The following is a 23,423-nucleotide window of genomic DNA, read 5'->3' on the forward strand; positions in this document are numbered from 1 at the left end:
CTTGAAAGGAATTGTTTGTTAAAGATATCTACTCCATTGGCAAGGATGTGAGAAAATAGGATCTATTGTATAACACTAGTGGGAGTGTAAATCAGAACACTTTTGGAAAACAATTTAGCAATAAATATTAAAGTTGAAGATGTGCATAGCTCACAACTCAGTGATTTCACTTCTAGGTTTATACCCCAGAGAAATTCTCCCACAATGTCACAATAAAACATGATGTCCATTTACAGCACTGTATGTAATAACAAAGAAATTGAAAACAACCTAAATGTCCATCAATATAGCAAAGAATAATCCAACTGTGGTATACTTATGCAATTAAATAGTAGAATGGACAATTAAAAAGTAAATGAACTAAATCAGCATGTATCAACATGGATAAATCTCAAAAACATGTTAAAACAATGATTACAAAAGGATAATATAGTACTAAACCATTTAGATACATTTTAAAAACACAAAAATGAATACTGCATATTGTGTATAAACACACATATTATTTAAAAAACAGCAATAATTCACACAAATTTTAAAACAGTGGTTAACTCTAATGAAGGATGGAAGAGAAAGGAGATTAGTGTTAGTCATATCAATAATGCTTTACAGATACATTTTTAAAAAATGAGTTCTGAATCAAATGTAGCAAAATATAGACTTGGTTATTGGTCAACGAATATCTTTCATTATTAACCTGCTCTTTGTATTTGAGCTATTTTATAATTAATCTTGCTAGTTTATTACCCAATCAAAATGGTGCTACAAAATTGATTTCAGAATAATGTCATTTTTTAGTAAATATAGATAGATAGATATAGATATAGATATAGATATAGATATAGATATAGATATTTAAAGTGTTTTGGTAATTAGTCTGATTCCAGTTGTCAGGTTATAAAATATACTCATCCAAAGTATATGAGCTTTGTAATCAGACAGACTTGATTCAAAAGCTGGTTCTGATATTTGTTGGCCGTGAGGCCTTAGATAAGTCATTTAACCTCTGTGCCTCAGTACCATTATCTGTAAGACAAGGATCAGAATAATACCACCTACTTTGTACGGTTGTTATGAAGATTAAATGAACTAACATAACCTGGGATATGAGGCATCTGGGTGGCTAGGTCAGTTAAGCCTCAGACTCTTGATTTCAGTTCAGGTCATGATCTCACGGTTCAAAGGATCAAACTCTGCATCAGGCTCCGTGCTGACAGCATGGGCCCTGCTTGGGATTCTCTCCCTCCCTTTCTCTCTGACCCTACCCTGCACTTTCTCTCAGTTTCTCTCTCTCTCTCTCTCTCTCTCTCTCAAAATAAATAGTAAATATTTTAAAAATAATAACATTGGGGTGCCTGGGTGGCTCAGTCAGTTAAGCATCCAACTGTGGCTCAGGTGATGATCTCGCGGTTCATGTGTTCAAGCCCAGCATTGGGCTCTGTGCTAGCTGCTCAGAGCCTGGAGCCTACTTCAGATTCTGTATCTCCCTCTCTCTCTGCCCTTCCCCCACTCATCCTCTCTCTCTCTCTCTCTCTCTCTCTCTCTCTCTCTCAAAAATAAATAAAACATTAATTTTTTTTTTAAATAATAAATAATAAAATAAAATATAAAATAAAACAAAATAAAATAACCTGGGATATCATGTTTGGAAAATGTTAGATATTATTATGTCCTGGCAAAATGAAAGTAGGAGATGTTTATTGAAATTTTTCCTGAATTATCTCATTTATATGTCTACACTGGTTTATTGTATCAAAGAACATTTCTTAAATTACCTGTAAGGACTAATCAATTAACTAAGAATTTCTAGTTAGAGTTTTTACACAATAGTTGTAATTAATTAGCATATTTAAACATGGTTCATCTTTATCACACAACAGATTACTTGTGGTCAAAACTATTTGACGATCTAGAGAGGGCAGCACAGTCTACTGAAATTTTATTTAAGTAAATATCACTTATTTTGCAAATTGTCATATGTGTTGACCAATTGCCCAACAATTTCTCATCTTTCATATATCCCTGTGTTAAATCTGCAACTAGAACAATTTGTTGACAAAGGAGGGGCATTTTTAGTTAAAAGAACTGTGAATTCTTTATCTTTCTTTTTCAGTTTTCTATTTTTTTTAAATCCTCTGATAAGTTTCTCACCACAAATGACAATGTTAACTGACTATCCTAAGGATATATGGTGCAGATCATAGGAGCCATTAAAGCAGGTTTAGCAGTGGAGGTGTTTTTTTTTTTTCTTTTTTTTCCTAGAAAGACTGGAATTTAATTGTTTCCTTTTTAGACAAATATGCTTTCGAATTGCCAGTGATGAAAGGGGTATACAAATATTAAAAGCATTGTAGCACAGTGAGATTACATTCTAAGGTCCAAGGCAAGACAGATAAACAAGTGAAGTCTCACATTAGTCAGAGTTACTTCTTAATAAAATTTCAGATAACTAACTTTTGTTTTATATTTGCCAATGCCAATTAAAAGTTCAAATGAACTTTTATTAACTACTTACATTTCTTTTATTTCTTATTTTAACCATTTATAAAAAATAAAGGAATTTTTAAGAAGAAATTGGAAATTTGTTGAAAGACAAGTCAACTTAAAATTAAAAGAACACATGCTATATATATATATATATATATATATATATATATATATGGCTTTCTTCCTATTAAAACACCAGAAGTTTTAATTATGTTATGTGACAGAACCTATATTTAAATGTTCTCTTTGGATGTGGAAGTAATGATCTTTCATATTGCATTTCATTGATAAATATGAAAGCAAAATATTCATAATTTTATCATAATTTTCAAACCAAGTTAAGGAAGAATTATCCTGGCTATTTCCATATAGCAAGGAAAAATCACGAAGTGCATAGCCGCAATTTTGAGTATGAGGAGAATTATTTACAAACACTCCATTTATTTTTTTATTTAAAAAGAATTTTTTTAATGTTTATTTATTTTTGAGAGAGAGAGAGATAGCAGAGTGTGAGCAGGGGCGGGGAGGGGCAGGGAGAGAGAGGGAGACACAGAACTCAAAGCAGGCTCCAGGCTCTGAGCTGTCCGCACAGAGCCCCACATGGGGCTCAAACTCACAAACTGTGAGATCATGACCTGAGCAGAAATCGGAGGCTCAATCGACTGAGCCACACAGGTGCCCCAACACTCCATTTATTTTTAATTCACTTTACATGGATTTTTCTGTCATCAAGGTCTTTGGGTGTATTTATAATATATTGTGATTTTTTTTAATTACAATACCTAGAGGATTTACAATTTAAAGCAAACTGAGAGCCCATGGGCTAGATGCAGACCACAGATGATTTTGCTTAACCTGCATAGTATTTCTTTCTTTTTCTTTTCTTTTGTTTTTGTTTTGCTTTTTATTGAGTTGGTTACTAACATTTAAGAAGAATTAGGGAATTTCACGTAAAAATCTGCATTCCCAGCTTCTCTTAAAAACTCAGAACCTGGGGGACCTGGGTGATTCAGTCAGATAAGTAACCGACTCTTCATTTCAGCTCAGGTCTTGATTTCACAGTTGGTGAGATCAAGCCGCACATCAGGCTCCATGCTGGGCATGGACCCTGCTTGAGATTCTTTCTCTCCCTCTCTCCCTATGCTCCTCTCCCTCTACTCTCTCCCACTCTTTTCTCTCTCTAAAAAAAATTAATGAAAATAAAAAATAAAAACTGAGAGCTTAACAACATTGGGCCTACATTCCCAGATGGTAGCAATAAGTTGAGCTAAGTAATAGCTGCCACCTTTGGAAAGAATACATACTCTCTAGGTCACCATAGTCCCCACCAATCCCTATTGCTTATAGTCTTTCATTTACTTTACCAGCCTTGCCTCAGTAGGCATTAGAGTTTGCAACTCTCCTGTTTCTCTGTAGTTTATGCGAGTGAATCAGTACATATACTTTTAAGAACATTTAATGGTTTTTCTCAGATCACAGGAAATTTAAGAACGCACTACCTATATATGTACATATGTAATGTGTGCTCTGATCAATATAAAATAAAACTATAAAAACCTCTCTGACCTCAGCTGCAGCAATTTCTTACTTGACACATCTCCAAAGGCAAGGGAATTAAAAACAAAAATGAACTCTTGGGACCTCATGAAGATAAAAAGCTTCTGCACTGCAAAGGAAACAGTCAACAAAACTAAAAGGCAACCGACAGAATGGGAAAAGATATTTGCAAATGACATATCAGACAAAGGGCTAGTATTCAAAATCTATAAAGAACTCACCAAACTCCACACCTGAAAAACAATCCAGTGAAGAAATGGGCAGAAAACATGAATGGACACTTCTCTAAAGAAGACATCCGGATGGCCAACAGGCACATGAAAAGATGCTCAATGTCACTCCTCATCAGGGAAATACAAATCAAAACCAAACTGAGGTATATCCTCATGCCAGTCAGAGTGGCTAAAATGAAGATCAGGAGACTGTAGGTGCTGGCGAGGATGTGGAGAAACGGGAACTCTCTTGCACTGTTGGTGGGAATGCAAACTGGTGCAGCCACTCTGGAAAACAATGTGGAGTTTCCTCAAAAAATTAAAAATAGGTCTACCCTAAAACTCAGCAATAGCACTGCTAGGAATTTACCCAAGGGATACAGGAGTGCTGATGCATAGGGGCACTTGTACCCCAATGTTTATAGCAGAACTTTCAACAATAGACAAATTGTGGAAAGAGCCTAAATGTCCATCAACTAATGAATGGATAAGGAAATTGTGGTTTATATACACAATGGAATACTACGTGGCAATGAGAAAGAATGAAATGTGGCCTTTTGTAGCAATGTGGATGGAACTGGAGAGTGTAATGCTAAGTGAATTAAGTCATACAGAGAAAGACAGTTACCAAATGTTTTCACTCTTATGTGGATCCTGAAAAACTTAACAGAAGACCATGGGCAAGGGGAAAGAAAAAAAACAGAGAGGGAGGGAGCCAAAGCATAAGAGACTCTTAAAAACTGAGAATAAACTGAAGGTTGATGGGGGGTGGGAGAGAGTGGGAAGTGGGTGATGGGCATTGAGGGGGGCACCTGTTGGGATGCACACTGTGTGTTGTATGGAAACCAATTTTACAATAAATTTCATAAAATAAAATAAAATAAAATAAAATAAAATAAAATAAATCTATACAGGGGCGTCTGGGTGGCTCAGTCAGTTAAACGTCTGACTTAAGCTCAGGTCATGATCTCGCAATTTGTGAGTTCAAGCCCCATGTTGGGCTTGCTGCTATCAGTGCAGAGTCTGCTTTGGACCCCCTCTCTCTCTGTCCCTCCCTCACTTGAGTGCTCTTTCTCTCAAAAATAAAAATTAGAAAAAAAATAAATCTATAGTGATAAACTGTTATAATTAATTAAATAAGAGGGCATTGCATTAGTTTGCATGTCATTTTACTAGTAAAATTAAAATACAATGAAAGTAAATTTCAATGTCTGAATTCAATTGTACTCATATAAAATTTTAAAAAATTACTTTCAAAATCCCAAACCTTAACTCAAAACTCAATCCATTTAAATTTTTCGGTTAAAATCATTAATTAATGAAATCTAGTGGGTTCTAATCTCCCATAACACAAAAGTGTCCAATGGAAAGTTTGGCACTTAAGGAGGCGCATCCACTGCTTCAGGTCACTTGGGTATTATTTAGTGAGCATGATATTTAAAAGTAACATTTAGTATAGGAAATATCCCAGATATTACAAACATCACCATAGTGCTTTCAATTTTCTATGTTGAAAATCCAGAATAAATCACATGGTGTGGTTCCCTTCTCCCCCACAACCCTATGACATTTTTGTTGTACAAAAATATGGATAAAACATTTATCAAGGGCAGCCCTGAAGATATTTGGGAAAAGTCCCCAAAAGGTGACTTAACCTGAGAAGGGTACAGGGAAGAGAACAGGGGGCAGTATTGCCAGGCAATATCAAAATGAACTTTATAGGATGCCTGGCTGACTCAGTCAGTAGAGCATGAGACTCTAGATCTCAGGGTTGTGAGTTTGAGCCCCATGTTGAGTGTACAGATTACTTAAAAGATAAAAAAAATTTTTTTAAAAAATGTACTTGAGCATGATGGGTTGCCTTCCTCTTCCCTTGCTTCTCTGAGATACTGTCCATTATTTTCCCCATTACAACCTAAAAGGTATAAAGCCTAGAGCAATATGGTATCTCCGATTGCAATTCAACTGAAATTGTCATAGATATTTCAGGAAGTTTCAAGCATAAATCTTCCTAGATTTCAAACTATTTTTTAAAAATATATTTTTAGAAAAAAATAATTTCGAATATTTTAGAACTACTAGCATGCTTACAAAATATATCCATGCCTAATGCTTAGAATAATTACAGAAGAATAGATGGCCTATTTTTTTTCCACTATTACTATAGCACACTTAATAGCACTTTTGAAGTGCTGCCCTTCAAAAGTGAATGTATCTTCCTAAGCATTACAGAGTCATGAGGGGAGTGAATTACCTTCTCACTGTTTTACAAAGTGTCATGGTTTTCATGTCAGTGACCCTCACTCAACCCACATCAATTTTGTAGCCTTTCTCTAGACTCTGCTTTAGTTCCCAGGGAAGGAGTTACTTCCTGTGGCTGGAAGTCATCTCCCCACTGGATGGCCCTAGGATCCATTCTCAGTTAAGAGATATGAATGATTACTGTCAATAGTGAAACTACAGCAACACAAATTAACTAGTACCTTCAAATAGACAGGATCTAATTAGCTATTTGGATTTCATTTTTCTTTTTACCAAGGATTAAGAAAGATTCAACATTTGTTCTTAAACATTTCAATGGCTCTACTTTCCTACCTTAATAAGTATAGTACAGGAAACAAAATTATTAAAGTTGGGCTGAATTTGTACAGGCTCCAGGACATTCCCAGAAAGTTGATTTTAAAAAAATAAATACATAAATACCTGTTAACAGCTTGTTTTCTTGTCATTTGCCTCTTCCTTCTAAAAGGAGAGTGTAGCAAAAAATAAATAAATAAAACTGGTTAATCAAGAGTTCTGGATAGTTAGCTTCCAATTAATCAAGGCTTTATTATATTTCACACACACAAAAATCTTAAATTCTTCAAGAATTTTAGATAGGTTACACACAATGAAACACCAGCAAGGAAGAGCACAAAGAAGGTAGAAAAGCCTGAATTGTTATTAGATAATGTTTTAAATTATATGGACAATGGTATTATATTTCTGGTCTAATCCCCACTGGGTAAAGAATAATCTGAAAAGTCATGTGGTTTAGGGCTTTTCCATATATGAAAGCAAGGAAATAAGATTATAGATTTCTGTTTATAAAAATGGCCTCGGGTCATAACAATTCCAAAAAAAAAAAAAATTCAGCAATATTGAGTCTTCTTCCTCTCTCTCAAGAGCTTTCTTCCCATCCCAATGGGTGTTCCAATACTTTCAGAGGAAAAAAAATCCCCTTCTAGGTTTTTTTTTAAATTTTTTTATTTGGCCAACAGGATGATGACAGTGATCCAATATCAGTTTTATGCCTTAATTTTCTAAACATGGAGCCATGTAATCACATAGCTCACTGTATATTTATTTCTGGAGCAATAATGAACTATCTTACATCCTCCCCAAAAGGGTTACACACACACACACACACACACACACACACACACAGAGTCATACACACATCCACACAAAATAAACACATGCAAAAGAGATTAATAAAAAAACCCACAAAATTAGCTTAATTAAGAAAGCAAACATTTTTTTCCAGTAGTATAGTATTTCCCACTGTTTCCAAACTCCTTAGTGAAGAACAGTGAAATCTAAAACATATTGCTTCCAGAGAAGATGGCAGAGTAGGAGGACCCTTGGATCACCTCGTCCCATGGTTACACCTAGATAACATCCACATTAGAGTAAATAAGCCAGAAAACGACCCAAAGACTGACAGAACAGACTCTCCATAGATAAATGTAGAAAAGATGCCACATTAAAGAGGGTAGAAAGGGCAGAGATATAGTTGAAAGTCAAACTGACCTGTAGGACTGTCCATGGAAGGGAGAGATACCTTGGGCAAAGAAAATAAAGGGGGAGCAGACCCTACACCAAACATGACAGGCATGGGGAACCCAAAGTGGGAAGATGAATCTCCATAATATTTGGCTTTGAAAACCAAAGGAACCTAACTTTGTTTGTTCTTAACAATCAGTAGGGCTTAACACATGGAACTTTAAAATTCAGCAACTTCACTCTGGAAGATCCAGAGGGCAATTGCAACCTGAGTGCCTGCCATTAAATAAACAGCATAACAAACAGCCCCACTGAAATACAGCATAGAAGCAGCGGTTTGAAAAATGCTTGGGGTGTACAGGAAGGAGATTTATTTACTAATGTCAGAGCAGGTGCTGGGGAAGAGCTCTTTGAGGACTTCTAGAAAAAAAGAGCTGGCAGGGGGCATTTCCGTCTCCTGCCCCACAGCCTACCTACCCAGACAAGTGTGGGAACTACTGCAGATGAATACTCTCCACAAATCTTGCCCCACCCCTGTGCTCATCTACAGACTATCCCCTCCATCCCAGACTGGGGAAGAGTTTTCCCAGGGTGGCTGAAGGTAACCTCCTGCAGTACAGCAGCATAGACCTTGCTGACACTGTGCGCCCCACCCCACATTCTCCTATAGACATGCCCTCTCCAACAGGCCTTTGTTAGGAGACCATCCAAAGGAATGCCATAAGTCCGGCAGGGTGAAGCAAACATGACAGAGGCCACCACCACTCCAAAGTGATCCTTGCCCTAGGGAAAGATGAAGATACCCACACATGCAATTCTGACTGCAAACCCAGCAGAGGCATATACATCTGCTCTGATTATAGGACCCGCCCACCAATGACAGCTTCTCAAGGGACAAGATAGGGAGAGTGCCCTGCAGTTTGGTGCTGCCATAGCTCTGGCAAATGCCTGGTCTGATTCAACTCAAGCCTAAGGCAGCTTCAAACTCACTAACAACACAGGGACCAAACCATGACTACAAGAGGCAAAGAGAGCCACTTCAGATGACTGTACTGAAGGTAAAAACAGCTCAGACACAGTAATAGCAGGGTATATGCAACAAACATAGAAGACACCTTTGATGTGCCAGGTTATGGAAAACAGGGGACATTGCATTGCAGGGCATGACAGGACCTCTTCTTCATAACGTCACTTCTTTCAAGAGACAGAGACTTACCTGACTTTCCTAACACATAGAAACAGACACAGAGAGCTAGACAGAATGAGGACACAAAGTAATATGACCCAAATGAAAAACAGGATGAAGTCACAGCAAGAGAATTAAATGAATCAAAGATAGGTAATATGACTAATAGAAAACTTAAAGTAATGGTCATAAAGATAATTCACTGGACTTGAACAAAGAGTGTAAATCCTCAGCGAGACCCTCAATAAAAAGATAGAAAATATAGGGGATGTCAGTGTGACTCAGTTAGTTAAGCAACCAGCTCTTGACTTTGGCTCAGGTCATGATCTCACAGTTTGTGAGTTTGAGCCCCACACTGGGCTCTGCACTGACAGTGTGGAGCCTGCTTGGGATTCTCTCTCCCTCTCTCTCTCCCCCTCCCCTACTCATGTGCTCTCTAAATAAATAAATAAATAAATAAACTTTTAAAAGATAGAAAACATAAAAGAGAACCAATCAGAAATGAAGAATTCAATAACTGAAAATAAAAATACACTAAAAGGAATAAAGAATAGATTAGAAGAAGCAGAACAGATCAGTGACTTGGAGGACAGAATAAAGAAAAGCAATCAAATTGAACATGACATAGCAAAAATAATAATAAAAAAATGAAAATAGACTTAGAGACACTCAGTGACACCACAAAGCATAACATTATCATTATAGGGATCCCATAAAGAGAAGAGTGAGAAAAGGGGATGGAAACTGTATTTTAAGAGATAACAGCTGAAAATTTCCAGAATATGGGGAAGGAAACAGAAATCCAGATCTGGGGGGACACAGAGAGAGCCCAAAAAAAATCAACCGAAGGAGGTCCACACAAAGACACACGTTACTAAAATGGCAAAATGTGGTGACAAAGGCTATCAGTTGGCTTTTCATCAGAAACTGCAGGATTAAATGGAGTGGCATGATATATTCAAAGTGCTGAAAGAAAAGAAAAAAAAAAAAAACAACTACAACCAAGAATACTCTATCCAGAAAGGCTATCATTCAGAATAGAGGAAGAGACAAAGTTTCCAAGATAAACAAAAGTTCAAGGAATTCATCACCACTACCAGCCTTACAAGAAATGTTTAAGAGGATTCTTTGAGTGGAAAGAAAACCACAAGCAAGAGTAATAAAAGTAGGAAGCACAAAAGCATTAAAATCAATTATACCTATAAAAATCAGCCAAAGGATTCACAATATAAAAGGATATAAAGTATTACATCATATATCTAAAATGTTCAGGGAAGAGGAATAAAAATTTAGTGCTTTTAGAATGGGTTCAAACTTAAGCAACCATCAACTTAATATAGACTGCCATATGCATGAGATGTTATATACAAGCCTAATGATAACCACAAATGAAAAACTAGTAATATATAGGCAAAAAAATAAAAAGAATCCAAGTATGTCACTAAAAAAAGCCAGCAAACTATGAGAGAAGAGAGCAAGAGAAGAGAGAAAACTACAAAAACAACCATAAAGCAAGTAATAAAATAGCAATAAACATACATGTATCCATAATGACTTTGAAAGTTAATTGGCTATATGTACCATTGAAAAAAATGGAAGAAATAGCCAGACCTATCTATATGCTGCCAACAAGAGATTCATTTCAGACTTAAAGACACATGCAGTTTACAAGTGAAGGGATGGAGAAACATTTATGTCAGTCTGCTTCCTCTAGTCTATTCTTCATTCCCTCTAGTGTACATCTATCATCCAATTGGAAGTGAAAAGAAATCAGGGGTAGTAATACTTATATCAGACAAAATAGACTCTAAAACAAAGACGTTAACAAGAGACAAAGGATGACATTACATAAAGAGAAAATCCCAACAGGGAGATATAACAATTGTAAATATTTATGACCCAAAATGGAAGCACCCAAATACATAAAGCAGCTGATAACAAAGGAAGTAGTTGACAGTAATAGAATAATAGGGTACTTTAATACCCACTTACATCAATGGACAGATCATCCAAACAAAATCAACAAGGAAACAGTGGCTTTGAATGACACATTGGACCAGATGTATCTAACAGATATATTCAGAACATTCCATCTTAAAAAAGCAGAATACATATTCTTTTCAAGTGCACATGGAACATTTTCCAGAATATGTCACATATTAGGCCACAAAACAAGTGTCAACAAATTTAAAATGATCAAAGTCGTACCATGCATCTTTTCCAATGACAACACCATGAAACTAGAAATCAACCACAAGAAAAAACCTGGAAGGAACACAAATACATGGACGTTAAATACCATGCTACTAGGGGCGTCTGGGTGGCTCAGTCGGTTAAACGTCCGACTTCAGCTCAGGTCATGATCTCGCGGTCTGTGAGTTCAAGCCCCGACTTCAGCTCAGGTCATGATCTCGCGGTCTGTGAGTTCAAGCCCTGCGTCAGGCTCTGTGCTGACAGCTCAGAACCTGGAACCTGTTTCAGATTCTGTGTGTGTCTCTCTCTCTGACCCTCCCCCATTCATGCTCTGTCTCTCTCTGTCTCAAAAATAAATAAACGTTAAAAAAAATTTTTTAAATACCATGCTACTAAACAGTGAGTGGGTCAATCAATAAATCAAAGAAAAATAAAAATTACATGAAAATAAATGCAAATGAAAACACAACAGTCAGAACAATTCTGGACGCAGCAAAGGTGGTTCTAGGAGGGAAGTTCACAGTAATACAAGCCTATTTCAAGAAGCAAGAAAAATCTCAAATAAACAATCTAACCTTACATCTAAAGGATATAGAAAAAGAACAAACAACGCCTAAAAACAGTAGAAAGAAGGAAAAAAAGAAAGAGTCAAGCAGAACTAAAATTAAATAGAAAATAAAAAGGGGGCGCCTGGGTGGCTCAGTTGGTTAAGCATCCGACATCGGCTCAGGTCATGATCTTGCAGTTTGTGGGTTCAAGCCCCGCATCGGGCTCCATGCTGACAGCTCAGAGCCTAGAGTCTGTTTCAGATTCTGTGTGTGTGTCTCTTTCTCTCTTAAAATAAATTTAAAAAACTTTCAATAGAAAATAAAAAAGAAATGAAACAGATCAATGAACTCAGGGACTGAGTCTTTGAAATAAATCAACAAAATTGATAAACCTTTAGCCAGGCTCATCAGAAACAAAAAGGGGAGGGGACTCAAATGAAGAAAATCAAAAATGAAAGGAGATAAATAACAATCAGCACCACAGAAACACAAAGGATTATAAGAGAAGATTATGAAAAATTATATGCCAACAAATTGGACAACCCAAAAGAAACAAATTCCTAGAAATATGACCTCCCAAAACTGAATCAGGAAGAAATAGAAAATTTGAACAAGTATTATTAATGAAACTGCATCAGTAATCAAAACATTTTCAACAAACAAAAGTCCAGAACCAGATGGCTTCACAGGTGAATTCTACCAAACCTATAAGAAAGAATCAATACCTATTCTCTAATTATTTCAAAAAGTAAAAGAGGAAGAAAGCTTCCAAATTCATTCTATGAGGCCAGAATTACTCTGATACCAAAACCAGATAAGGAGAACTACAAGCCAATATCTCCAATGAACACAGATGAAAAAATCCCGAGCAAAATATTAGCAAACCAAATCAAATAATACATTTGAAAAATCATTCAACTTAATAAAGTGGGATTTATTCCTGGGATGCAAAGGTGGCTCAATATTAACCAATGAATAAGTGTGATGCATCAAATCAATAAGAGAAAGGATAAAAATCACTTGATCATTTCAATCGATGAGGAAAAACCATTTCACAAAGTACAACATCCATTCATGATAAAAATCCTCAACAAAATTGGTTTAGAGGGACCATACCTCAATGTAATAAGGGCCTTATATGAAAAAGCCACAGCTAACAGCATAAACAATGCTGAAAAACTTAGAGCTTTTCCCCTAAGGTCAGGAACAAGATAAGGATGTCCACTCTCAACACGTTTATCCAACATAGTACTGGAAGTCCTAGCCACAGCAATCAGATAACAAAAGGAAAGAAATCTAAATTGGTAAGAAAGGAGTAAAATTTTCACCATTTGCAGATGACATGATACTATATAGACAGAACACAAAAGACTGCAACAAGAAATTACTAGAACTGATAAATGAATTCAGTAAAGTTTCAGGATACAAAATCAGTATACAGAAATCCAATGCATTTCTGTACACTAATAATGAAGAAGCATAAAGACAAATTAAGAAAATAATTCTACATACAATTGCACCAAAAAGAACAAAATACCAAGAAATAAACTTAACCAAGGAGGTGAAACATCTCTACACTGAAAACCATAATACACTGATGAAAGAAATTATAGCTGACACAAATGAAAAGATATTCTATATGAATGAATTGGGAGAAGAAATATTATTAAAATTCCCATACTACCCAAAGAAATCTATAGATTTAATGCAAGCCCTATCAAAATACAAAAAATATTTTTCACAGAACTAGAACAAACAATCCTAAAATTTGCATGGAAACAAAAAAGACCCTGAATAGCCCAAGCAATCTTGAAAAAGAAAAACAAGACTGGAAATACCACAATCCCAGATTTAAGGATATACTACAAAGCCATAGTAATCAAAATAGTATGGTACTGGCACAAATATAGACACATATATCAATATAACATAATAGAGAGCCCAGAAATAAACCCATGAAAAAACGGTCATTTAATCTTTGACAAAGGAGGCAGGAAGATGCAATGAAAAAGAGGAAATGGTGTTTGGAAAACTGGACAACAACATGCAAAAAAATGAAACTGGATCACTTTCTTACACAACACACAAAAATAAACTAAAAATGGAAAAAAACCTTCAGAAGGAGACCTGAAATCATAAAAATCCTAGCAGAGAGCACAGGTTGTAAATGCTCTAACATCAGCCGTAGAAACATTTTTCTAGATATGTCTCCTGAGGGAAAGGAAACAAAAGCAAAAGTAAACTACTGGGACTACACCAGAATAAAAAGCTTCTTCACAGTAAAGGAAACAATCAACAAAACTAAAAGGCAGCCTACAGAATGAGAGAAGATATTTGCAAATGACATATCCTATAAAGGGTTAGTATTCAAAATCTATAAAGAATTTAACAAAATCAACATCCAGAAAACAAATAATCCAAATAAAAATGAGCAGAAGACATGAACAGATATTTCTCCAGATAAGTCATCCACATGGTCAACAGACACATGAAAAGATGCTCAAAATCACTCATCATCACGGAAATGCAAATCAAAACCACAATGAGATATCACCTCACACCTGCCAGAATGGCTAAAATCAACAACACATGAAACAACAGATGTTGGCAAGGATGTGGAGAAATAGGAACACTTGTGCACTGTTGGTGGGAATGCAAATTGGTGCAGCCACTGTGTAAAACAGTATGGAGGTTCCTCAAAAAATTAAAAATAGAATTACCCTATGATCCAGTAATTCCACTGTTCAGCATTTACCCAAAAAAATACAAAAACATGAATTCAAAAGATATAGGCTCCCCTATGTTTACTGCAGAATTATTTACAATAGCCAAATTATAGAAGTAACCCAGTGTCCATCAATAGATGAATGGATAGAGAGGATGAAGTATATATAGACAATGGAATTGTACTCAGTCACAAAAGAGAATAAAATCTTGTCATTTGCAAAACACAGATGGATCTAGAAGGTATAATGCTAAGTGAAATAAGGCAATCAGAAAAAGGCAAATACCATAAGACTTCACTCATATGTGGAATTTAAGAAACAAAACAAACGAACCTAGAAAAAGAGAAACAAACAAAAAAAATAGACTCTTAACTAGAGTCTAGAGAACTAGAGAACAAACTAATGGTTACCAGAGGTGAGGTGGGTAGGGGAATAGGTGAAATAGGTGAAGAGTTTAAGAGTACTGATGATCACTGAGTAATGTATAGAATTGTTGAAACACTGTACGGTATGCCTGAATATAATATAACACTGTGTTAGGTATACTGGAATTAAAACTAAAACTGAAAAAAGTACATATAAAATAAAACAATATGCTTTAAAAAAACTATAAGGACTGCAATTTGGCTCTTTTGAGCTTTAGCACACTTTCTTGGTAGTACAGAAATAGGAACCTCCTTATAATGCCCACTACAAATATATATATAGTTGGTTCATCATCCTTCTGTAATCTCTCGCAATAGCATTTTTGTTAGAAGTCTCCTCCAGTCAGTCAGTAAGAGAAAGACAAATACCATATGACTTCACTCATATGAGGAATTTAAGAAAAAAAAGGGGGGGCACCTGGGTGGCTCGGTCAGTTAAGTGTCCAGCTTAAGCTCAGGCATGATCTTGTGGTTCATGGGTTAGATCCCCGCGTTGGACTCTGTGCTAACACCTCAGAGCCAGGAGCCTATTTCGGATTCTGTGTCTCCCTCTCTCTCTGCCCTCCCCCACTCACGCTCTCTCTCTCAAAAATAAATAAACATTAAAAAATTTTTATAAAAGAAAAAAATGAACAAACAAAAAAGAGACAAAGAGAATCTCAACTAAGAGAACAAACAGATGGTTATGACAGGGCCAGTGGGTGGGGGATGGATGAAATAGGTGAAGGGGATTAATAGTGTATTTATCGTGATGAGCACCGAGTTTAAAATTGTTGAATCGCTATATTGTACACCTGAAACTAATATAACACTGTGTTAATTTTATTGGAATTTTTAAAAATTAAATTGAAAAAAGTCTCTTTTCAGGTTTTTTTTGTTGTTTGCTTGTTTGTTTTGAAAGGTAACTCTTTTCTGCTTAAAGGTCTGCAGAAAGGTTACTAAATAAACCAGAAATGCCAACATATATCTGGGGATGCTAGGGAAAGGAGGTGGGAGTGAAGGAAAGTGAACCTTTTTTTCACCTATTCTTGTGTTCTGTCGTTTGGCTGTCAGAACTATTTGATTTTGCTTTATAGTTCACTCACCCAACCTGTTTTGAAATGACACTTTCTTAAAGTAAAATATATTCATGCATACTAAGTCAATGATAATGCATACTTCCTTAATTCAATGGGCTATATGTTACTGGATTCGAGGATTTTATTTTTCCTTTTAGTAGTGATATCCTCTCTTTCCAAAGTTTCTACAAAACTTTCTGAAGTCAACAGAACTTTTTTGGCTGTCACCATATGTATATAATTATATTAAGTTCAAAAAAATAATTTACATCTTCTATTACCTGAGATCCATAGATTATTTAAGTTTAGACTTTAAAATTACCAAATACTTGGGTGCCTGAGTGGCACCCAACCCAGGTTGAGCATCCAACTTCAGCTCAGGTCATCTCATGGCTTGTGAGTTCAAGCCTTGCATCGTGCTGACAGCTCAGAGCCTGGAATCTGCTTTGGATTCTGTGTCTCCCTCTCTCTCTCTCTCTTCCCCTCCCCGACTCGCTCTGTCTCTCCCTCTCTCAAAAATAAATAAAAACATTAAAATATTTAAAAAATTAAATGAAATAAAATTACCAAATACTGAAACATTCTTGTTACAATTATCCAATAAATATATAAATGTCCATGAATTAACTGTTCTGTTATTAAGGATTTTAACATTTCTTAGAAATTAGGAGTTCACTTAACTTAAAAATTTTTTTTCTTTGTCTGGTCAGGTGTGAGAATGTATTTTACAATACTGCCTAACACTAGCTATGGCTCTAGGACTTCATAGACAAGTTAAATGCATATACATTATTTTTGACATTCAAAAAAAGTGTGACTTCTATACTGCTGAATTTGTTCATTCTGTGTGTCAATTTATTTTAGATTTCCTTATACTTTTCCAAGTAATCAACATTTTGGAAAATTTGACTAAATAAGCAGATGATGCTACAGATATTATCAAATCAGTATAAAACAGCTGTAATTTGGGTTTCCTGGAGTTGGCCTAGAATGATTATCTCCCTCTGATACCTCCTAGTCTCTTGAAATTACCTTTTGCTGCCTCTCTCCATTTCTAAGTTTGGCTGTGAAATTAAAACTATGAATAAAGGGCCTGAAATTCACTAGAACTTATCTTTGTGGCTGAAATATACTAACAACCACATTCTTATAAAGCTACTGACAAAATGGGGTTATACATGTTCAAGAACACTGGGTCAGATACTATATTCAATACACCACTACCACCAATAAAACTATTACCAAGATCCTATATCATATTGTGATAAAGTAGTAAGGGTCTCTACACAGCTTAGCAGATCCAATCATCATCATTGCTGCACATGATCAGAATGCCAGTTATCCTGACTGTAGGAAGACTCTCCCCCATACACAAGTTATGACTAGAAATTGATTCTGCACCAGTTGAGACTCAAGAATTGAATAAGTGAGGGAAGGTGATATTTCTACTTTGTCAAGATCATTTTTAATCTGTAATAATTATAAATACATTTTCATACTTTGATTCTTCTAACTTGTAGTGTGTGGACAAAAGGCAACAAAGTTAATAGCAATGCTTGCCACCCATACCCTTCTCTGATTAGAGTCAGATTAGTAGAAGAATCAGAGATATGGAATTCTTACATTTGAAACCTAAACTTGGACCACAGAATCATATTTAACAATTGATAAACAGCATACAAAACACATGACAAGAGGTAACAAAATATTACAAAGTGAGGAGTCTGCTTAAGAAGTCACAGAACCATTGGATTTAAGTATTTTAGTCATTTTGAAGATAAATTGAAAATTCACTATCAAATGTCACATAGTAAGTCCTACCTCTGATGTGAAGGTAACCAAATAAAGTGTTACATTTGCTAATTATTCAAATAGAGAAAATTACTTAAAATAGAGCATTTTATAGTCAAACTTTGAGATGATCCACTCCAATGGATTTGAAACTGGACTCTAAGGAACTTAAGGAAAGTGCGGGTGGTTAGTAGAAGGAAAGATAAGAGGGAGCCATTCCTTTTCATCCCTTCAATTAATAGTGAAGCTATTTTTTTCTACATAATATATTGGGAGTCTGAACTGCTCTACTTTACTACCCACCACCACCACCATTTACCAGATGAGAAAATTAGCCGCTCAGATGTACAATTATTTGGCCAAGATTGCATAGAAAATTTATGTCAGAAGTCTCCCAAGTCCTAACTCAAGATACTGCCCCTGAATTCATCACCTTCTTCCTCTACTGTATATTAGGGAACCATTTTTTGAAATCTCCCCCAAAGATTGTCATATCTCTTTTATTCTCATGAGAACATAAAAAGGTCAACAGATGTGCTACACATTTAGACAGAAGAGACAAGATCTGTGGCTCTCTTGATCTCTAAGCAAGTGATTTTTCTATACCATGCTCCTTTTAAAAAAATGTTTATTTTTGAGAAAAACAGAGACAGAGTGCGAGAGGGGGAGGGGCAGAGAGAAGGAGACACAAAATCCAAAGCAGGCTCCAGGCTCTGAGATGTCAGCACAGAGCCTGACGCGGGGCCCAAACTCATAAACAATGAGATCATGACCTGAGCCTAAGTTGGACGCTTAACCAACTGAGCCACCCAGGCCCCCCTACATCACACTGCTTTGAAAGCAAGGACTGCAAACTGGCCAGCAAAAGCTGCCAAATATATTTTATTCGGTCTGCCCAGAGCTTTGAAAACCTGAGGTTTTTACATAAAATCTGAATTTCTAGTAGGTACTCTGAAAAGAAATATCTAGCAAAAGATCTGGTCCCACATATTTACTGGCTCAGCACAGCTAGATGAAGTAGAGAAGTAGTGGCTACCCATAGACAGAGCATGCACTCTTCTGTCCCCTATAGAATTGTGATCCCACAGTGTCTTAGAGTATTCCCAGCCCTCTAAATTAATTTATTTTAGTTCCCTGGTTTCAGTAGGAATTTGAGTTTTATGGCCACTATTTTAAAGTTTGTAGACATAATTTACTTCAAACTGTAGTCAATTTCCTCAGAGAAAATATGAGATATCTGGAAACTTCCATATATGTGTATACTATTAATTGAGGGTGTACTAAAAGTGATAGATTGTTTATCTACCTAAAAAGTCATATGCACTTTCTTTAATGAGGAAAGACAAGCCTTCAACCCTTGAAGTAGACACCATTTTACTATTTTTTACATATAAAAAAGCACCTAAAGCAAATTAAGTTAGATGAAAATAGATTCAATAAGAAACTGATTACACTCAGAGAAACATTATCAATCAGAGTAGTAACCATATTTAAAGTTCTAACATATCAATAACATGTTTCCTATGCTTCAATATATGCATACAATATGAAATGATTATATATATTAAATATATATAAGTTTTGTCAATTATACCTAAATAAAGCTAGAAAAAAAAGTGTTTCTTATGCTTTGAAATTGAAGTCACCTGTTAACCTGGCCTATACTGCCATATTTCAGGGACTACTACATTAAACTTTAGCTGCCCCTTATACATACAAGATATTATAGTCATGCAACTTCTTTTTCTGGCCCAATAAAATAAACAAAATGTTGATTGGGAAAAAAATGTAACAAATAAATAGAACACAACTCAAGCAATGCTCCTGCCCCCCCCCCCACACACACAACTTCATCTGTAGGGGACAAATGGCCTGTAAATATGTGTTAGTAAAACATTTTTAGGTTCTCTTTGGAGACATGATTAAATCATATTAACTCTTGCATTTCCATTATTGGAGGTTTTAGGGAGCTTTTCTTACTCTTAGCTAATAACTATATTCATTTTATATACCAACTCTTGTTGCATAACAGCTGTTATGAAGCTATTTAATCTCTTTAGGAATCCCAGAAATTTTTTATAAGCATGTATGTAAAACAAAAAATAAAAGGAACTGAAAATATCTTTCAATATAAAAGTATAAAAATAAAGGCTTGGATATATTATATCCAGAAGACATCCAAACAAATTCTGTATCACTTAATTCTCCAAAAACATGTTCTTCTGATTCAATGCCCAAATAATTAAAACTGACCATTTTCCTCCTTTCAGAAATTTATTTTTCCTAGAACTATTTGGGAATAACAAAACTTTTGGTCATATTAAATACCTCCTTCTTCTGAAAGACTTTGGTGCATAAGCTTGACTCTTTAAAAAGTAGGAGAAATTTAAAATCAGAATCTAGAGAAAAAAGAAAAAGAAAAATTAAATATGGGGTGGGGTAATCGTAAAGATAGTGAGCCTGTGGTATTTTTAAAATTTGTACAAAAGAGAGTTTCAGGATATGTATTGTATTAACAAAGGCTGCCAATATTGTTTAAAGAATGAAAGACTCTATGCTAATTGTCTCTGACAGATGATATATTTTTTAATTTTTTTAATCTTTATTTATTTTTGAGAGACAGAGCATGAGTGGCGGAAGGGTAGACAGAGAGGGAGACACAGAATCCAAAGCAGGCTCCAGGCTCTGAACTGTCAGCACAGAGCCTAACCTTGGGGCTCGAACTTACGAATTGTGATATCACAACTTGAGCCAAAGTCTGATGCTTAACCGACTGAGCCACCCAGGCACCCCTGACAGATGATCTTTTATACAGACAGTATTTTGCCAATCTAGCCTATGGAGCCTCAGTAGGTTCAGTGATATTTCTCATATGTCCTACAATAACAAAGAATCTCAGAAATAGAATTATGGTTCAGAATATCAAATGTATTTTTCAAGGAAATAATTATAAAAAATTAGAATAACATATTCTTCTCCAGCACCTGGGTGGGTCAGTCAGTTAAGCAGCTGACTCTTGGTTTTGACTAAGGTCATGATCTCATGGTTTGTGAGTTGAGTCCTGCATTGGGGTCTACGCTGACAGCACAAAGCCTGCTTGGGAATCTCTTTCCCTCTCTCTCTGCCCCTTCCCCGCTTGCTAGCTCTCTCTCTCTCTCTCTCTCTCTCTCTCTCTCAAAATAAATAAACTTTTAAAAATCATAATACAATGTGCACAATATGCACATATGCACAATATGAGTATATTTCCCATCAAAAAGACCAATTAAATATCTTTAGTGGTACTATAAGTGCATCTCAGATAGGTTGTTCAACTATATACTTCCACATATTCAAACTCAGTAAATATCAGTCACACAAATGAACTCTGATTATTAGATGGCCTACCTGAAATCATTTATATTGTATAAAACTGTAAATATGCCTCAACATCTTCATACATTTTAAATTTCTTAATGCTGTGGCATCTTTTTTCCATATTTCTGTTGGAAATTTTTCTCCTTATAGTCTTGTTATCCATGTTTGTAGATTTGGCTAAAGACACAGTGTGGCCCTTTGAATCCTGTCCTTTGATCTGTATGGGTGTTCTAGCCAGCTTTTTATAAAGGCTTTTTTGAACATGGTACATTAGTTATATTTCATGCCGTCTAATTGATAATCTTGTCTTGCTATTGCATGTTCAGAATGACTGACAGAAAGCACTAAGGAAATGTTGCAGAAACCAAACAAAATATTTATGGTAGATATATATCAAAACCCTTGACACATTAGACACAATTACTGCTTTATCAGCTTCTAGTTTGCTTTAGGTTTGATGGTTTGATATTACACTGAGATGATAGTAAATTGACCTACTTCCTAACCAGTATGCTGCCTATGTAGAGAACTTAGTATCAACCTCCAATTCTGAATTGCTAAAATGGTGTTTCCTTCATAGCATTGATAACAATGTGTAAATAGTTTATCTATTTACTTGTTTTACATCTATCTTCCTATGAAAATGCAATCTCCATAAAAGAATGGGTATGTGTTTCTTGTCTACTGTTTCACTCCAAAATCTAACAGAGACGTTGGGATAGAATGGGCACCCAGTAAATATTTGTCAAATAAACTGAATGTTGGCTGTGTAAAGGGACGCTTTACTCTTATTCAAATTCATTATTGTAGAGTGTTCAAGCTTATTTTCATAATACATATTTTTACGAATCTATTTTCACTATGCAGCACAGTTTTAATTATTAATAATGATGCTTAATTTATATAAGGGTAGCCATGGTGCTTTAGATCTGTATAAATTTTCACTGAATACTTAAAGTTGATCAGAAACATCATGAGCCCAAACTTAGTTGATGACATCAAATATACTGAATTATTGATGGATAAAAAATATAGATTCATTATAGTTATTCAAAGAGAGAAAAATATTCTAAAATTTTGTTTTACTTATACCCTAACTTTTTCTAGCATTTGGCCTATTTAGTGAAGCTTAAATTGGATGTAAAATGCTGACAGTTCTGCAAGTAGAACTCAGCTAAGCTGTTTCTAAGAAAATGAGTTCATTTGCCAATTGATCACTCTTGGTAATCCTATCTGGTTCAGTCTAGCTACAGATGAAGACAATCAAGCAGGGTCAGAGCAAAGAAATCTTGTCCTAGACATACTCTCAATGTATTCCTAAAAGGCAGGAGTGGGAATGAAGAGGATTACTTACTTGGAAGTCTGTTAAATCCTTTAACATTCATCCCCTGACTTAATCCCCGACAAAGACCACTGTACTGTCTTAAAGTAAAATAAAATAAAACAAAATAAAATGCAATATAAATAAATAAATAAATAAATAAATAAATAAATAAATAAAATAAAGTATATTCGTTACCAAGTAAGACACCAGAAGCAATTACTTAAAATTACAAATGATTACCTTTTGAAAATCTAAATATATCTCATTTATGCATCTAAAATTTCATGTTAAGTACTAATATCTTAATGTTACATAGTTTTACAGTTAATGGAGTATTTATTCTGTTTTAACTAATGGAATGCAACTATTCTGTGTGTAAAGTGGGCTTGAAACATTGTCCCACTTTTGCATATGTAGGAGCTGAAACTGAAGGGTTTTAAATCCAATTCCATGCTCTTCCATCACTTTTTATTGTTCACAATATTTATCTATCAGAATATGACTGAAATACTGTTTTTCTTGATACTTTTTTCTCCTTGATCATCTTGTCATTTTTATGATATGTAAAGAACTTCTTTAAGAGTGAAAGGAAGCTCTTCAAACATACTTATGATTGATATCTAACAGTTTGTTTACTGATCCCATGGAGGCCACATTTATCTCTTCACCCTATGAATAGCAGCTTCTTAGTTCAATATTTACTCTACAAATACCTACTGATTATCAACTATGTACAAAAGGCTCTTTGCTATGAGCTATGTAGAATATAAAGATTTTCAAGCCTGGCTCATAAT

General features: G+C 35.2%; 1 protein-coding gene across 1 annotated transcript in view; it reads right to left on the minus strand.

Annotated features, from left to right (window-relative positions):
• Nucleotides 1-23,423, minus strand: part of DACH2 (dachshund family transcription factor 2) — a 749,278-nt gene that overhangs the window by 495,266 nt on the left and 230,589 nt on the right. Inside the window, exon 2 of the mRNA XM_053891350.1 lies at nucleotides 6,960-6,998. Within this exon, the coding sequence (XP_053747325.1) occupies nucleotides 6,960-6,998 (39 nt within the window). The remainder of the gene's footprint in view (nucleotides 1-6,959; nucleotides 6,999-23,423) is intronic.

Source organism: Panthera pardus, unplaced genomic scaffold (assembly GCF_024362965.1).
Source record: "Panthera pardus isolate Hobbes unplaced genomic scaffold, ASM2436296v1 HiC_scaffold_27, whole genome shotgun sequence".
NCBI classification, from domain to species: Eukaryota; Metazoa; Chordata; class Mammalia; order Carnivora; family Felidae; genus Panthera; species Panthera pardus.